Source organism: Pelodiscus sinensis, chromosome 1, assembly GCF_052426305.1.
Source record: "Pelodiscus sinensis isolate ZL-2025 chromosome 1, ASM5242630v1, whole genome shotgun sequence".
NCBI lineage: Eukaryota > Metazoa > Chordata > Testudines > Trionychidae > Pelodiscus > Pelodiscus sinensis.
Window position 1 is genome coordinate 102,228,914 of NC_143052.1, and position 18,704 is coordinate 102,247,617.

An 18,704-nucleotide genomic window follows, 5' to 3' on the forward strand; every position below is an offset into this window, starting at 1 on the left:
GTAGTACTGGCATCCGCTGGCTGGGAAGCATTGATTGAATACACTGCAACTAACTGATCGAGAAGTTGCATCTTAAAAATTTGCTGTCATCTCATCTGCAAATTTTAAAAAAATAAGGCAACCAAGACTCTTATTTACAGGCTATCCTGTAGATCAACCCCATACACGCAATGTAAGGTTCACCTTTATACAATTCTCAGAGGGAAAAGATGCACAGAAATGAAGTTTACAAGCAACCAACAGTTTGAAAGTTTTTTGTGGCTGCATCAGCCACACAGATTCTCCACAAAAACCATGTGCGGGTCACCTGATACCTAAAACATTCTTTCAGTCCATTGCACTGCAGAAATAGCTGGGGTCTGAGATTCTAATCTTGGGTGCCTTTCAGGCACCCAGAGATCAGTAGGGTTGCCAGGTGTCCAGTTTAGAACCAGACAGTCTGGTATTTGAGCTTTCTGTCCAGGAAACAAATTCTGTCCGGTATTTTCTAATTAAGTTTTATTATTATCATGAGTATCAGTATGTAGTTGTGTACTGCCTGGCTGGTAGACGCGCTCACACTGCGTAAGCGTGTCCACCAGCCAGGCAGTATGCAACTACACAGTAGAGAGAAGGGGGGCGGGGGTGAGGCAGGCTGGAATCCCAGGGGCTGGACTCGCTGGGACCATGCGCGGGGTGGGCAGCACCGCGGGATCTGCGCGCACCCAGCCCAGCCCCGCTCCCTGCCATCCAGTTCTCCCCCCCCCCCCCGGTTCCCTCCCAACCAGTCCTGCTGCCCGCTGACCTGTTTCCCAACCCTAACCCCCCCCCACAATCTTCCCCGGCCAGCCCGGCTTCCTGCTGGCTGGTTTCCTCCCACCCCGATCTCCTCTGGCCAGTCCCGCTCCCCCCGACTCCCTCCCGGCCAGCCCTGCTCCCCCCAATCCCCTCCTGGTCAGCCCTGCTTCCCACTGGCCGGTTCCACCCCCACCCTGATCTCCCCAGGCCAGCCCCACTCCCCCCGACCAGCCCTTCCCCCCCACCCGATCTGAGATCAAGTGTGTCTGGTATTTTTTTAAAACCATCTGGTAACCCTAGAGATCAGCTCTCTCTGCTTTGAGGTATCACTGAAAGAAGTTCAGTGGGTTCATCTCTGGATTTGGGATTCACAGGGTTGTGTGTGGGCTGTCCGATAACTAAATAAGAACTTCAAATGTAGACATGTGCCTGCACAAAAACTCTGGATGCAAACACTCCCTGCTTCAGGCCATTTGTAACACAGGTCAGAATTTTGACTCCATCTCAATCAAAGCATCACTTGTCATATCAAGAACTACAGCATCAAGACGACCTCTCTTCTAACAGGAATGCAATGAGATGGGCAAGAGTAAAAGGACACCGTATATGGTATGGGATGAATGGAAAAGAGGATGAAACAGTCAAACAAATTAATCAAAGTGCTACTCAAAAAGAATATTTTGAGAAATCAGAAGATGTGCAGAGTGTGTGGAAATGAGGCTTTGCAGTTACTGCAAGTTATTTAGTCTAGTAAGAAGGAGGAGTTACAAATCTTCCCTGAGAAGGAATGAGACAATGGAAGAAACTCCAAATTTTTGTGGCTCCGTGCTGAAGAAAATCCTGCTTTCTCCGTCTGCATTTTAATTTTTTTGTCACTCGAAGAAAAAATAAAAACAAAACTCCTAAAAGCAATGTTCACAGGAGAAGCCTGCCCCCAAATAAGCAGGGCAAGGTGGACCTCTTAAAAAAAAAAAGCAGTAGAAATGAAAGGCTATTGACAGCAAGTTCATAGATGCTACATAAAACACTACTACCAAACTGTACTGCCGCTTCTAACACAGCCAGACAAAATAGGATTACATATTAGATAAGGAAGCAGTTATGAATTTAAAACAGAAAATATGGCAGTTTAAGATTTCACATATTTACTCAGCAATAAATTGTTCTCTTTAAATAAGGAACAGAGACCTGGGAATAGACAGCTCCTTCCTGTGTGTAACCCTTGTTTGTCTGTAAAGCTGAAAGAGAATTATAAACATAACTATAAAAAAAATCAGTTGCCACAAAATAATAAATACATAGCCGATGTGAATTTGATGAAAGATTGGCTCAGAAGGCTGCTTTTGGCCTGAATAGAAAGATGTGCTTTCATCCTGTTTTGACTATACTCATACGTTTACCTAACATAATTGGATGTAGTTAATATTGCAGAAGCCTTCAAGCAGTGCGCATTTCCATCATTAGCTAGTTTAAAGCCTTAATGATATCTCTTGTGCTGCAGAAAAGCTCAATATGGGTTTTAAAAGTGATTGGCAAGTTTTCAACAGGAGGCAAAACTGGGAAAAGGAGGAGGAGGACCAATACAAATCTGATTGTGCTTTCCTTACCCATTTAAAGATAAAACACTATTGGATGAAAAGAAAGGCCAGAAAAAAAAATCTATAGATACAGAATGGTCCAAAGGTTAATCCCAGACTGAAAGATAGATGAAGGGAAGAAAGAAGCAGGGAGACAGAGAAGGAAGACGATATCTCTCCTTTCCATTCTCATTCCCATTCTGCACACGTGCACGTGCATATGAATGTGTGTGCCCAAATTACTGTCTTCCTACACCTACAATAAGACCACCTTTCTGAATTTTATTGTGTTCTCTCTTTTTTCCCTTCTCATCTAAGCAGCATTGTATGACAATGCACTATGTGGCAAGGGCCCTTCTTTCCCTTGCCAGCCTCTGTATTTCTCCTCCTTGGCCGCATGGGCTCCTGGTAAAACATCCTCTATCTGCCACATCTGGGCAGTCAGTCAGCCCTCCCCTTAGCAGAGGGTTAGTCTTGTCATCTTCCTCTATGGTAAGGAGCACAGGCTCTCCTCCTGAAGTTCCTCGCTCCCCTGCTGTCTCTGGCTTAGTAGCTGGTTTGGGGGAGGGTAGTGATGGATGGATGGATTCCTCCGTCTCCTCTTCTTCCTCCCCTCTCCCTAAAGGGGAGGCTATAAAAGGATCTCAGGGAGCCCTGAAATGGAATCAGTAGCTCTGTCTCAGCAGATCCTAATCTGCCTGAGACAACCCCTTTTTAGCTAACCCTGATTGACCTGCAGTAACATGGGAGTGGGCCTTGTACCCTTCTAGGGCTGCCATTCCCATGCTTTTGCAGCCCTTTGGCCTCACTTTGTCACAACTATTGAGTAGGTGAACATGCAGGAGTAGATTTGCTATTATCCTTTTTAAAAATTGACGTAGACCATTTTCCAGGAACAGAAGTTTCACAGGTTGGTGTAGCGTCAAAAGTAGTATAATTGTGTACAGTTGCATTCAGCAATTCTAATCCGCCTTGTACAATCACTGAGAGGGAGGATACTTAAGCACATACTGAACTAGGCATGTGTTTAAGTTCCATTAAAGTCTTAAGGGTATGCTTAATGTTAAATGTGTATTTAAGTGCATTCATGAATCATAATGGACTTATGCACATGCTTAAATATGACTGAGTGCTTCCTCAATGTCTTCCCCAAGGTTACACAGAAAGTTGGTAGCAGAAACAAAACTGAACCCAAATATCATAAGTCCCAGTCTAGTTCTTTAAACACAAAACCACCCTTCATTTTACTGGGATACAGAAGTCCAGTTGGTTCCCAGGACACCATCTAGCATGAGATGAAGCAACTAATATGTCAAGAGTTTCTATAAGGGCTGTCCCAACCCAAGGTCCAATCAATTTTTCAGGTAACAGCAGTAATCACATCACAGATTTAGTTAAAAGCCCTCAACTGAAGAAGAGGAGAGGTATGTATTTACTGTGAGTGCATGAAGTGCCATCCAATCTGAGAGAAAATGTAAGTTATTTTATTAAAGTTAATTAAATTAATGTTACAGTTAATATTTATTTTATTATTTTCTGAAGTGCCCATTGCAAACATTTGGCATAAAGTACAATTGCAAATAGTTACGCCAAACTGAATTTAACCATCCAAAAAACTCTGCCAAAAACTTAAAGCAAAATGGGTAAAGAAAAAAAGCAAGCAAAATTAACTCAAAAAGGGAGGTGGAAAAATAGTAAGCCTGGTATTTAGCCTAGAAAATAGACACTCAGTGATTTAGGTTAAAGATACTAAGGGAAGTAGTTTCAGCAATGAGGATCCTCAACAAAGAAGGTCCTGTCCCATCTAGCTACAAGAGACAGACAGAAAACTAGGACAAACCTAGTTATTGCCTGTAAGGGATATAGGGAAAATACCTCAAATAACAGATAGCTGCCCACGGTTTCTGAGTACAGTGCTACCATAGTACTAATTAACATTAATATTAGTTGAATATTACACAACTGACCAAGTTCTCTGCTGACGTAACTCCACTGATTTCAATGGAGTTACATCAGCAGAGGTTTGAAACCCAACATATTAGGATGACATATGACCTAGTAGGTGTAGCAAAGAGCTGGCAGAAAGGTAAGTCTTGATAAATTCAAAGCTCGGATGCTTTTTTCAATCAATCCTGCAAAATGGTGAGCAATTTCTCAAGGCACTGAGCGCTCTAAGCTCAGCACTTTGCAAGACTGATCGCTACTTTACATGCAGTAGAGTTCCTACTTATAAGAATTTGCCCTACAAGGCAAAATGATCCCAGCTATTCTGCATCACAAGTGCAGTTTCAAGGCATCACATGCTGTCAATAGCCATAAAGTTGTCACAGCCTGAGATACAGCATCACCACATACTAACATCTTGATGAGAAGCAGGCCCTCCAATGGGGCGGGGAGAGGGGGGGGGAGAAAAGAGGCAGCTGCCCCGGGGTCTGGCAATTCAAAGTGGCTTGGGACTCCCGGTTGCTGCTGCCACGACAACAGCGATTGCTAGAACCCGGGGCCCTTTAAATTGCCACCAGAGCACCACACTGCATGTTCTGTGCAGCTCTGAGGTCTGTGGACATGGACATAGACACTGCACTCTGAGGGTATGTCTACACTACTACCCTAGTCCGAACTACCTAGTCCGTGCTGCGTGTAGCCACGCGGCACGGAGTCCGCAATAGCGGACATTTAAAAATGGCGGCGCCCGGCTTTATGCCAATGAAGCCCGGGAAATTCAAATCCCAGGCTTCTTTTGCAACTCCGGTTGCCTACACCCTAGTTCGAACTACCCTAAGTGACACTGAGCACTTGTTGCCCCAGTCTCACCCCTTCCTCCCAAGGGCCCATCTCTTCTAGGAGCCCAGAGCTCCCCCCCCCCAACCTTGCCCAGGGTGATGATGAAAAGCTGCATATTTTGTAAAATTGGCATGATGTTATGAAGCAGCTATGATTTTAGGGGGGAAATTAGCAGCACAGATCCATTAAAAATAACTGTTGCAAGACTAATTTTGAGACACAATGCAGCTCAAAACCTCATATAAGTCACTCAAGCTCCTTGTGTCTGAATTAACACAAAGGAAAATTAGATAAAGAGAAAGAAAAGTAAGAACGGAACTAACTAAAACCATTATGATAAAGAAGTCTAAACGTCTCTTCAAACCTAAATTTATTACTGCAATTTAATTATCTGAATACACTCAGGAATATGATTATTACAGTTTATATAAACATCTACCCTACTGAAGAGTGGTAGGTGACAGAAATGGTATTCTCACCTGTTCAACAAAAAGGTTTTTGTTCTGCAATATTTTAATCCTTTGGATCATTTTCCAAATACCAGATTATCCATCTTTAAAATATTTGTGACTCATGTTTCCAAACCCTAGAGCGTGTGTGTGTGTCAGCCTTTCACACAGTACACAAAAGTCACCCATTTATAAACTGGGGGTTTTGTATTTTGCAAAAAATAACCTGGGAACAAACTCAAGAGTTCCCCATGAGAATGTGATGGATGATGATGAAGCTGACCTAAAAGGAAGTGCAAATCCTAATCGTCCTGTAAAATAACAAGGAAGGAAAATTTTGTAAACAAATAGGGAATGGGTTAGAGATTAGATAGCGTGTGCTATGTGGGATTTTGGCAACTTCATGAACTCTCTAATCTAGTCAAGAATGCCTCTGCCTAACTATGGTTCTGATTCTCCATGTCCTTCAATGTTGTATATTAATATTATTTATTATTTGTATTGTGGTAGCACTTACGAGCCCAGTCACAGACCAGGACTCCATTGTGCTAGGTGCTATGCAAACATGCAACACGTTCAAACATTTACCCTTGTACAAAACTAGAGCAAAATGCTGCTGCATTCCTAGTGAGTTGGTGTTCATATCTACTTGGCACAGGTGTAAATGGCTACATGCCTAAGAGTGTTAAATCAGGCCTTACATGTTTTATTCTGGAACTACCTGTTTGTTGATTAAACTGAATTGAATCAACTAAGACTTTTGCTATACTGTATGACACAGAAATTTAGCACTGTCAGAGGCCAGTCAGGCTCGTTTTCCAGTAAATATTACCCAGTGGTACAAATCCATTTAATTATTCACCTCACCGTGGAGGGGGAACCTGCTCTTTTTTTATCCGACACCTAATGATTCCCAACTCCCAACTACAGACAACAGCATTTGATGTCTTATTTAAAAATTAACAAGCCTCAACCAGATGTTTTCATTATTTTGTTTTTCAAAGCACAAACAAACATGTTTGACAGAGATGGGCTAGGGAAGCAGAATGTGAATCTGGATTAGGTTATAGCTACAGGTATATTATATCTGGTATGAACTGCTGTTGCAATAGGGCAGCTAACGGAATGATATGGATTTATACCAGAAAAGCACCGAATGGTTCTTGCACAGAACTGATATTTGAAGCTCAAGCTGAGCCACCTTTTGACGGCACTGAGTGCTCACAAGCTGCTCCTATGAAATTTTGTCCCCAAACAGCAGAAATGTCACTAGATCAGGTGATCCTGTAAGATTTCTATAGTGTTGGCCCACAGCTGAACATGATGCAGAAAACCGGCCCCTTGTGGTTTTATGATTAGATATTTACATAGTGTCATAGACAGGCTTGGAGCTTTACAGAGTAAAGATTAAATCAATACAAAGATATTGCAATCTAATTTATACAGCTGAAATGAGTGAATCCCTCAATACATAGAGGAGTGGAGGGGAATAAACAAACAAACAAGAGAAAGAATTGAGGAAAACTATATTTTGGGGCGGGGGGGATAAGGCTATAAGTCACTTGTGTTGCTGTATTATATGAACTTCTTGGAGGGGAGGGGAGCAATGTTCTTGCTTTTTCATTGCCAGCAACCACATCAGAAAGTGAAAAGCACTGAAAGGGAACGTGGTAGCCCAAACTTGGAACCAAACCTGTAAGCGTAGATCTGGATTCATGGACTTCAATTATAAACTTCCAGAAATATGTAGGGATTCAGATTTAAGATTCTGGATTGGACCTACCATTAGTTTTACCATTTGCTAATAGCATTAATACTTTTAGCATGTTTGTTCCAGCATTCAGATAAACAAAGATTATCCCGTATTTACCCTTGCTGTAGACAATACCAATCTGCATTCCCTCTGACTGATCTGGCCTGCAGTATCTTGGATACAATTTGTCATTCAAATTATAGACCAGGTAACCTCTGGATCTCTCTTTTAACAGCCAACTACGAATATCCTGATTGTCCTTTATAAATCTTACCCTTTAATGATTTGCAAGTACTAATTCCTAAGAACATTTTCAAAGTGGAAACTGAAAACAATTTCAAAACACATTATGCATGATTATCCTGCCTAAAATGATTCACAGACATTATAACCCCATCTCCCAGAGAACACTGTATTGCTGAGCAGCTATAAAGGTTCAAGTACCATGTTAGTGCTCTTATAAGGAAAACTCAATCCCAGCGATTACTTGTAATGGTTGTGAGAAGAAAGTATCATTTACTACAGCAGTCTCCAGCTACAATTCTTATTGAGGTTGTATTAAAAAAAACTAAATTAAAATCAATTTCTTATTTTTTGGCACAAGTTCTATTCTCATTTTTTCCCTCTCCTGCTGTAACTATAAATGTAGGAGAAAGATGCTGTAGTTCAAGGATGAAGACTGTATTCATTAACAGTACCAAATAAAAAAATAAGTCTGAAGCACTCATCTTAATCAAGTCTATATTAAGTGGAAAAATATGAAGTCATTACTGCCTGCCTAGTGATTACATGGATAAGAATAAAAAGTACCCCCAGCCCTGCAGGAAAATAACACTTAGTTCGTTATACTTGGTTGCCTATTATAAAGCGGACGCTGACAGTGAGCTTCAATGCAGTTTGAAGCCACAGTCACTCTTCAACAAACAGCAGCACAAAATTACCAATCAGCAGTTCAAAACCACCATGAAGAGGGCAAGAGGAGAAGGGGGAGGGGAGACCTAAAATAATCCTTTCAGCAACATTCAAGAGAGATTTCCTTGAAGATGTGGTATATATCATCAAAGGGAAACAAGCATTCAAAATACATAGTGCTTGGGTTCAGTTCATATAGGGTGAAACCCTCTTTGCTTGCATACACACCAAGAATCAGGCCTGACATGAGAGAGGTGTAGGAGCACTCAGAAAATGAAATCTAGCCACCGACCTGGGCACAGGACATGGCTCTTTAGAGCAGCCTTGTCTGCAGCGATGAGTCCAGCCTTTAGCTTCCTCTGCACCATTCATGTGGAGTACCAGGGTGATGGTATTGGTGGAAATGCAGCTCCAGGGGCTTTACCCTAGCCTTGGCTCACTAACTAAGCCTATGCCCAAAGTAATACTGGAGGCGTGTCGTCTTATGAGAGCCCAATACAAAACTTAAAAAATTTACAATTAAAATAATTATGGCACCTAGCACAGTGGAGTCCTAGCCTACAACTGGAGCACAAATTTAATTATGAGCTCAACTGTAAAAAAGGTAGATGTTTTTAATATATTATAATTACCTATAACCACAAATACTGATAGGAAAGGGTCCAAAAATAAGACAGAAAAACTGATTTAGTCTAAATAAGAAATGCCTGCTAATGTAACTCAAGAACAGTGTTCAAATCAGGGCTGGTAAACAAGAAAATAGGAGTCCAAAATTAATAAACCAAGCTGGCTTGTCAAATACTAGGCTATAATGTGTGGATTGACTATTCCATCATCCCCTATTAGGATCCTGACAGACAGCAACTTTGGTGGCCAAACAGAGAAAAAACAGAGAGGGGGAAAGAACAGATGGAAGTAACTTCACCATCATGGCTGCCAGCCCAACCATCTTCTGAGACTAGGTCATCCTAATCCTCAGAGATGTTCAGATCAAATTAGGGATATGAATTGGTACCTGCTTACCCGGTAGGCATCACCCTTATGGGGTAACAGTTAATCGTTAGCCAGGAGCAGCCAGATCCAGCCCCACAAGGCTAGAAGTGACAGCTCTTACAAGGAAAACTAATTAAACAGAATTTTACATCCCTAGAGCAAATCAGGTCAGAGAAAGGCCAGAGATAACACTGCCACCTGTACCAGCTTGAACTGAATCCCAAACACCACCTAAGATGAAACAGGGTCTTACTATAATAAAACAGCTGTAACAACAACAGCTCCAGCCCATTTCAACTGACTATCTCTTTTCCCCAAAGGACAGATATTGCCATCTAAGAAGCTGTCAAAAGTTTCTCTCATTCTAAGACTCTCTCTAGCTAAAGGGAAAGGGAACAAAGGATACTGTGACCAAGAGAACACCTCACTAAATACTTTACGTCTTAATTGTTTTTTCTTATTTTTGGTATCTTTAATAAAAGGTTAAAAACATAATGGTGTGTTTGCCAGGGATCTAACAAGGCTAAGGCCACTGTACACTACATTCCGGACCCTGTGTAGCGCTGTTTAATGTTGGACCGGGACTGGGTTATGTTAACATCTTTGACCCATATAGTCCATCTAAATTAATACAACAGTAGCACCAACTGCTATAATAATATCAATAATAACATAATAATAATAATAAAACATATCACTTGAAGCTACATTGCCAGTGCCCCTAAAATAATGATGAGATCTGTCCTCAAACCACTCTTGTCACTACAATGAGTAATTCATCTCAGCCTCTCCCTGGACACCAAAGAAAAGAAAGAACAGGCTTTGCATTCTATCAGGAAGGATTAACAAAGGCAGGCAGAGGGAGAACCACACCAAGAAACCTTCCTGTACAGCACGGAGTTCCAGTTGACAGGAACCCCTCCCTGAATACATCTTCAGCAGCATGGCATGATCAGAGAGATGTGGGTAAATACAAAAGTTACTTCTTCATATACTTTGGATTCAAAGTCCAAGACAGAGGGGAAATACAGTCTGGAAAATGCTGACGTCATACACACAACACTTTGGCCTTTCCTATGCTGGCATCATCAGCGTGGAAACATGTGGCTACGTGCATACTAATATGCTGCAGTGAAAGGCAAGCTGCATTCATGCTCTCTGCAGTGTGTAGGTACATGTACAGGGTGTATGGCCTGCGCTGTGCAGGGGGTCAGACTAGATGATCATAATGGTCCCTTCTGACCTTAAAGTCTATAAGTCTATGTGGCAGGTAGTGAAAGGCTCTGGCAGGGGGAAGCATCATGGAAGAAGCAGGTAGCTGTTGGAGCCTCCCTTTCTCCTCCCTCCTTCCCTCCCCCCGGACATCACCCCATCCACAGCCTTCCTGCTGGAGTCTTTCACTGACTCTGGATGGGGTGAGAAAGGCTCTGGCAGCTCCCTGCAGTGGGGAAAGGCTCTGGCAGTGGGGAGTTCCCCCATCTATACTGCTATGTTTAAGCAATATAGATGCCCTGCTCCCGGTGGCCCAAAAAAGCTCAGGTGGAAGAAGGCAGCAGGGGAAGGCTCCATCAGCTCCCCACTGCCAGTGCCTTTCACCGCTGCTACCCTGCTGCTGGAACCATTTGCTAGCATGTATAAAGTTATTTGCTGCAGTGTGGGGTAGACTGGCTTTTACTACAGTGCATTGCTACTCTTACTCTACATGCTATTGCAATTGTAGACAAAGTCTTACAGTGAGATTTTGTTAGCTGCCATAGCTACCACTGCCTTTGTGACATGCTGGGTTAACGTCTTAAGATTTTGCCTGTGTCGGGCTTGCCTCCTGGTTTTGGTGATGTGTGAAAAATACACTTGGTGACTTTGTCCCGTTCAAGTGCATCAGAAAACCACTGCAAGACTAGCAGCCTCAGTTCCGCACACCTGGGACTGGAATAGCAGGAATGTTTTATGTCAGGATTGTGCTACATTAGCAAAGCTTTGTATACTTAAAAGCCAATGCTTCCGTCTCCCAATTTCATCAGCATATCATTTAGGAAAAAATAAGTCAAAGCAATTTTTTTTTTTTTTTACATTTTAAATTCTGCACTAGCAAATAGAAACTTTTAATAAAGTAGAAAAGTACCTTGGTTTGAGTAATTTTCTAAATTATAAACAGAAACGCTCTCTTAAAAGCTTTAAAACAACCTCTGTACAGGGAACAAGAAAAAGGCATCTATTATTTAGAAAGCGCTTTTGACCCTCTGCAACTATTATTTACACATACAAAAGTCACATTTAAATAATCTCAAATTACCTGTCTTACATATATACAATTCAATATTATTTATTTTTATGCAGAAATATTTTATTATTATTCATCACAAAACATTTCACGAAGTCTGTGTCTATACTATATAGCTTTAAGCAACATGGCTGTGTCACTACAGCTGTATCACTAAAAGTCGGTCAGGGTAGCCACTTTTTGGCATCCTTTTTTGCTGACAAAGTACTTCCACCTCAATGAGTGGCATTAGCTCTGTCAGCAGAAGAGCACTCCTGCACTCAGAGTATTGTTCAGTTGCCAGTATAGACCCAGCTTGAGAATCCAGTGAGAGCTAGGAAGAAAATAGACTTTTCGGGTGAAATTCCATGAAAAGAAATAGGTGAGAGGGAAACAGTCCATTTCAGATAGATGTTGAGGAGTATGGAGTTTGTCTACATAGGAACATGCAGGATAATTAATCCTCCCAAAATTAACTAAAGGTCTGAATTTGAAACAGATTAGTTAAACTGTATTAAACTGCTGCAAGAGTGCTTTGGAAGTGAATTAAGCTAAACAAAATTCGTTCTGAATGAGGGTATTCACACAGAGGTTTAATATGGTTTAACCATCTGCTTCAAATTCACTGTTTTAGTTAATTTGGATTAATTTTCCTGCATGTCCCTGTGTAGACATCTCCTAAGTAAAAGGCATCCTAAATCATAAGCGATGATAGATGGAAGAAGGTGGACAGCAGACAAAGTGAAAGGTGGGGATATAAGCCTTCAAGACTGGAAATGCATGATGAGCAAGCAGGAGAACAGGTAGATAAAAAGCTCAGAAGTAAACGGAAGGGTATTTTCAATCTGATTCAGCCATACAACAAGCCAGTGATAATGACAAAGGGTATAGGAAGCATGGTCTTATGGGCAAGGCACTGGAACTTAGGAGTCCTGGATTCATTCCCTTTTCTGCCATGTATTTCCTATGTGAGACTGAGTAAATCATTTAATCTGTGTCATTTATCTGACGTGTGGTCAAATTTGCATTCCTTTAGTTTTATTCAGCAGTTCTCTCTAAAGCTAATATTCATGCAACACTCAGCATCAGATCTGAAGCTTCTTTTTCAGGAAAAGCCCATCAAAATCCATGTGAGCTTTGGCCTGCTTGAAGATTGTAGGATGTGTCCTCACAAGTGCTGAAGTTACACTTCATGGTAATGTCTTTCTACCAAACTTACCATTCTGTTGGTGAAGTTGCTGAAGTCCTTCACTAAGATATGTTTGATCATCTCTGGCTCAGACACCAACACGTACATTCGGCGACCCATGTAGTATCTATAAAGGAGATGGAAAACCCATTTTAGCAGATATTGCCAGCCAGAGAAAAGCCACCTTCCCTAAGAGGCCTCTGTTGGCTGAAATGCATTTTGTGTACATAAATCATATTAGCTTTCCATTCTCTTTGGCAGTTCTGTATCTTTCCACCCTCTGAAACATTTAAAAAGATTAAGCTGTCAAATCCATTGGTATGTAAAGGAACCAATTTAAATTCAAAAGAAAGAATTACTAGAACCATTGTCCAATCTATATTTAATGCCTTTCCACTAGGCTGTATCTTCACTGAACATTTCTACTTTCTATTTTCAGAAATTTGCCCTCTGTTGAGTGGCAATGGTGCCATTCCACTGCTATAGACCAGCCCAGATGTGTTTTTATTACCACAACAGACATATGACAGAGGAAGGCAATATTGCTTCCAAGTAAGAACAAGACCTTCCTGTCTTCTCTTTGCTGTGGATATGGGGAGGGAGCTATCATTTCTGACTCAGATCCAATGGTTCCTGCTGACTTCTCAGAGAGTGAATTGAGGTATTCTTTATACAGGCCTGTTTCTACATCATCTGTGTTAGTGTAACCAGAACCAAAAGATAAATACGTTTGTAACATTCATACTTTTCTTTGGAACCCTGGCACTTGCATTCACAAAGAATGTCTGTGGCTTTACTTGGTACAGAATTTCAGAGCAAGCTTCACTCAGGATAGAAGTACTGAGAATCTCACAATGAAAGGCTCATCTTACCATGTTAGAACCTTGAGAGATACAAACAAGTGTCTGAATTCTTTTCCACAGCGACACAATGAACTTCTCCAATTCTGCCCACCCCCCAGTTTGAAGTGTCTGAAGAAATACCAAAGAACAAATGGCTATGAAGACTGAGCTCCCTTTTCATTCCTTCCCAGATGTGATTTTTTTCCAGCTAAAAGGATAGGCACACTGGCAAGGTAGTAGCTGGTAATTGTGTTGTCTATACTGTTTTAATGGAGAGGAGACTTTGGTCTCCTGAGATGCAATTCTAGAATTTTTCACAAAGTTCATAGTTACTTGAACACACCACAAACCTGAATCGTAGTATGTTTGTTTGAACCTATCTGTGCTGGCTAGCGATGCTTGTAACAGAGTCCCCATTTCTGGGGCAGTCCTCTTGAACTGACTCATTATTTGAAATCACAGCTGTCATTAGCAACTGCCAATGACGTTTCCAGCCATTCTCTCTTATTGTTTGTAATGATGAATCCAGTTATAAACAAGGGAGGGGTGTAGGCGGGAATGGATGTAGAAAATCCACTGATGTACCCAGGGATTAAAATACTAAAAGGCTAAAATTGCTTTTATGCAAAGATCACAGCTGCCTTTCTGCTCTCAGCCTACTTTCAAGAACAACAGTTGTTAAGGGAGGATCACTGTATAATTGCTTTCTTTCACCCCAAAACATAACTGCTCCCTGGATGGCTCCTTTCTGTTTCCCCCATCTCTGTGTGTATTAGTACACTCTTCCTAACTTTTTATAGGAACTAAAAACCTGAGAATATGGGAAAGCATTTTGGAAAAACACAGTTCCGAGCGTCACAGTAATAATCTGCTCATTCTCATCATCTATGAAAGAAAAGAAAAGAAAAGAAAAGAAAAGAAAAGAAAAGAAAAGAAAAGAAAAGAAAAGAAAAGAAAAGAAAAGAAAAGAAAAGAAAAGAAAAGAAAAGAAAAGAAAAGAAAAGAAAAGAAAAGGGATGAAGGGACCTGAAGGTCAAAGATGAGTTTTCCAACTTGGCAGATTTAGGGCCTGATTCTGCAAAAACACTGACAAGTCTTAACATTAAGGATGAGTTAAAATCAAGCATGTGCTTAATTCTTTATAGGATCAGGACTTTGTCCTCAAAACCAAGAGGATATTTCCCTAGCTGCATTTGTTTTTAAATACCCTATTATGTTAAAAACTTCTAAACAATAATCCAGTATTTCCAAACAAACAACAGTACAGTATTAACTCTGCCATATAGCTTTATATTAACTTAGTATTATTACATAAGGATAGTTAACTTAGGTTTTTTGTTACCAGAAAATATGCATGTTCTTGTCATATTTTTCTAAATAACAGTTTGAGAGAACACTAACTCCTGGGTTCATGGCTATTTGAGGATAGCTCCTTTTGCCTCCTGGTTAACGTTACTCTTGCGTGGTACTTCTGTTTATTTGCCACATTCAGCTTTTCATAATCTCCTCTGTTTAAATGAGAGCCTCCCAATGTAAGTAAAAATCCATCATTTTTAGACCAGCTACATAAAAACAAAGATCTATTACTTGTTGTGGTACAGAGGCCAACTATCCTCATTTATCACAGCTTGTGACAGGAGTGTGTGCTTTCTCCATTGGAGGAATGGTACTGTTGCTATAGGAAGCACAAGGATATGAGTTATAGGGCCCTCTGAGGAGTTACTACTGTAAGAAGTTATCCAACAGCTGTTCAACAGAGAACACAGATTGACCACTCACAAGAGTTAACAGAGAAGCCAGGCAACCTTTCAGTGTGTCTCCCAAATAGCATGAAGTTCAAGGGAAGTGAATCAATATATTAAGCAAAGAAGTTAATCTGTTCCCAGAGCATTTTAATAGCTAAAGAGACTGCCTGGTGCCCACAGACACATTCAAACACAAAAACTCTTTTATGGCTCTTATTTCTTGCTGCAGTTTGGTCTGTAAGAATGAATGAACAAACACATTGCAGTTAAAGTATATGGATTATTTTGCCTCTCGTTCCAGTTCAATCCAGGATGATCATGACTTGCCAGTTTGCAACCAATAGTTTATTCAGCAAACTGAGCTCTTCTTTCCTCCTCAGAAATCATCTGCAAACAACTTGGAATTTTTAGAGAGTTTTGCTTGCAACCCTTCCCTTGTTTACTTCAGTGCTAGGGCCAAAGGTATCTCACAGACGCTTCCTACACTCCCTATTGTGGTAGTGAAGCAAGTTTCAACAAGGAAGTTGCAGATGTGGCTGCTGAGAGGCATCAAGCCCAGCACAGAGGCAGCTGGCTCCAGTTTTGCAACACGGTAGGGGTGATGAGTTGAAAGGTGTAGGTAAAAGATGGAAAGTCATAAGGAGAGCAGATGAATGGAGGGGATGAAGTAGGGAGGGGAGGTAGAGGTGGGAATAGCTATCCCAAATGCACATGAGACATGTTTGTGTAAATGACAAATATCATCATTAATATCATTATATCACCTTTCATAAGAGGTACTTTATTGGCACAAAGTACTTTACAAAGAGCTGTATTATGAGACCCAAATTATAGGTGGGAAAATTGAGGCACAGACATTTAATTAGTGCTCCAGGCACCTTGTGAGTCAGTGACAGAGCGGGGCCCAGGTATCCTGACTGCAGTCCCCCACTCTAGTCATTAGATCAGGGCTGTCTACTCAGGGTACAGTCTGGCCTTCCTCTCACCTTTTAATCACACAATGACAAAACCTTCCAAGTACAGCACCCCGCCCAGGAGGAACCCCTCCTCCACCAGCTGCCAGAACTCTTGTGCTGCCCACCCTGCTTCCTTCTCTCCGGCACGGTCAAAACAGTTGGCAGCTACTGAGATAAAAAAATCTGGCACTCCCTGTGCAGTAGCCTATATGTAACAAGTTAGGGACCTCAGTCCAACTCTTAGTGAATAGGTGTCTCTCCATCATTAAAACCACCTCCCCATTTGCCTACCCTTTGAGGGCAGTCTCAGAACAGAGAGCAAGGATTGAATCAGAATGCAGAGACTTGGCGACCTTTTCACCAGAAGGGGGTTCTATGGGTCAGAGATGGAGATGAAGGGAACGGGTTGAGGTAAATTTTTTAACAACTCCTCTCTGTGCTATACTTGTTCTATAGAGAAAGGACTTCATTTTCCAGGGTTATCGATCCTATACCTTTCCACAGCAGGGAAGGGCTGATCCTGGCTCCTTCAGGAGCATCATTACAGTCATCAACCAGATCGAGGTCCCTTCTGAATCACCTTGCCATGCCATCACCTCTTCCCTGCATGTGTTGACTTCAGACTGATATTAGAACTCGGATTTTGATTTTCACTCCGAACTCTCTTTAAAGCATCAGCCTCGGTGCTCACTGGAGGACAAATATTGGTCGCACCTACTGCCATCAATACTGCATCCAAAGTGACCATTCTGGTTCTATTGGATGGTCTCCTATTATCCCTAACAGCCTCATGCGAACTAATAGCTCCTAAGCCATTAGCCGACATGCACACTCTTAGGAAGATGGCCATTCAAATGTGGCCTGACTTCACAGGATGAGTGGAATGGGCACATGAAACATCATGGATAAAGGGGTGCCTTTTGCACAACATCAGTGTGGGAAACACCTGCACTCCAATCATTCCGATTATTGCAGGCCCATCAACTCTCAGAGGGCTTTGATCTCTCTGTCCCATGCACTTCAGGCACATTACGTTTCTCGTTAAGAAAATAAAATGCTGCTGGGCAATAAACAACAAGGCTGTTTTCTAGGCTGTAGTCTAGTAAAGCAGGCAAAGATCATGTGGAAAGCCAAACAAAACAAGAAAATATTACATCTCTCTTTCCCTTGGGGAGAGCAAAGAACAGACTGAGGAGAACAAATAAAATAGAAAAAAGGGGAAGTAAGCAAGCCTACAGAAGAAAAGTGTATTTTCTTAATAGCTATTTCTCCAAGAGAGAAAACTGCCTAGATCATTCCTCCTCTGCTCATTCACAGCAAGCTGAGAAATATGGGAAAGAAAAGTATGTTTACTCATTTAATATTAGGCTGCAGGTCTATACAGCTAGTTTAATTATTTCAGAGTTCAGCAAATTGATTTGTCATGATTCTTGCCCTCATCCAACTCCTGTGAGAAGCCCAGAGCCTGTCGGACTAAACGGGAAGTGCCTAACAGCTGCACAACCCAGATGCAGTCTTCACAGAGACAGCTGCTGCTCTGGACTGAGAGGAAAAAATAAAAGAGGGGGAAGAGTGAGAAGTCTTGCCGATCTGTCCCACCATTTGCAGCATACACGCACCAAGAGGCCTCAAAAATGAGTGGGGTAGCATGCTAGGTGCTGTGTATAAAGCATAGGAAGAGACTATCCTTGTGCTGAAGAGCTTACAGTCTTAAGAAACAAGACAAAAGGGTGGAGGAAAGGTTAGTATTATCTATTTTACTCATGGGGAATCCAGGCACAGACAAAGCAGAAGACTTTAGTACAGTGGTGGGCAACCTCTGGCCCAGGGCCCACAGGCAGCCCATTGGGGTTCAATGTGTGGCCCACAACACATTTTGTTTACCATTGGTTTTTGTCTGCATGGGGTTTTTCCTACCGGTATTACAAAAAGTGACACACACTTAAAGCAAGGGTACGTGAATGAGGTGTGTGCTGATTGCACACAACACTGTGAGAGCCACATGCTCCTTCTGCATCCAATCAAAGAGCTGCTGTGGTTCACTCGGCACACCCCGAAAATTCGAGGTACGCAAGTGCAGTTAGCAAAACTACCCTCTCCCGGGAAACCATCTTGGTTACAACAATCTTGCATCTGATGAAGGAGGCCCACTCACTAGCCTAAGTCGCTGCACACTGCTTTTGCAGTTAAGCACCTACATTCTATTGACTTTCAATGGGAGTTGGGCACCTAATGACCTTTTTTTTTTCTTTTAAAAATCTCCACCTAACACACATGCTCAAGATCACACAGGAAGCCTGTGGTAGAGCCAGGATTTGAATCCAGGTCTGTGTCCCAATCTAGGGCATTAACACATGTTCTCACCCATTTACAAAGTTCTGAACTTAAGTCAAACAGTTCAAAAGCCACGATTCCTTGTGTTAGAGTTCAAAAATGCATACCACTAGTTAGGATAAAGCTACACACT

At 41.7% G+C, this 18,704-nt stretch overlaps 1 protein-coding gene across 6 annotated transcripts in view; it reads right to left on the minus strand.

Moving 5' to 3' along the window:
- The window catches only part of TBXAS1 (thromboxane A synthase 1), a 345,665-nt gene that overhangs the window by 169,091 nt on the left and 157,870 nt on the right, over nt 1-18,704 (minus strand). For all 6 annotated transcript variants that reach the window (XM_075939406.2, XM_075939367.2, XM_075939378.2 and 3 more), the window contains one exon: nt 12,725-12,821. In XM_075939406.2, the coding sequence (XP_075795521.2) occupies nt 12,725-12,821 (97 nt within the window). The remainder of the gene's footprint in view (nt 1-12,724; nt 12,822-18,704) is intronic.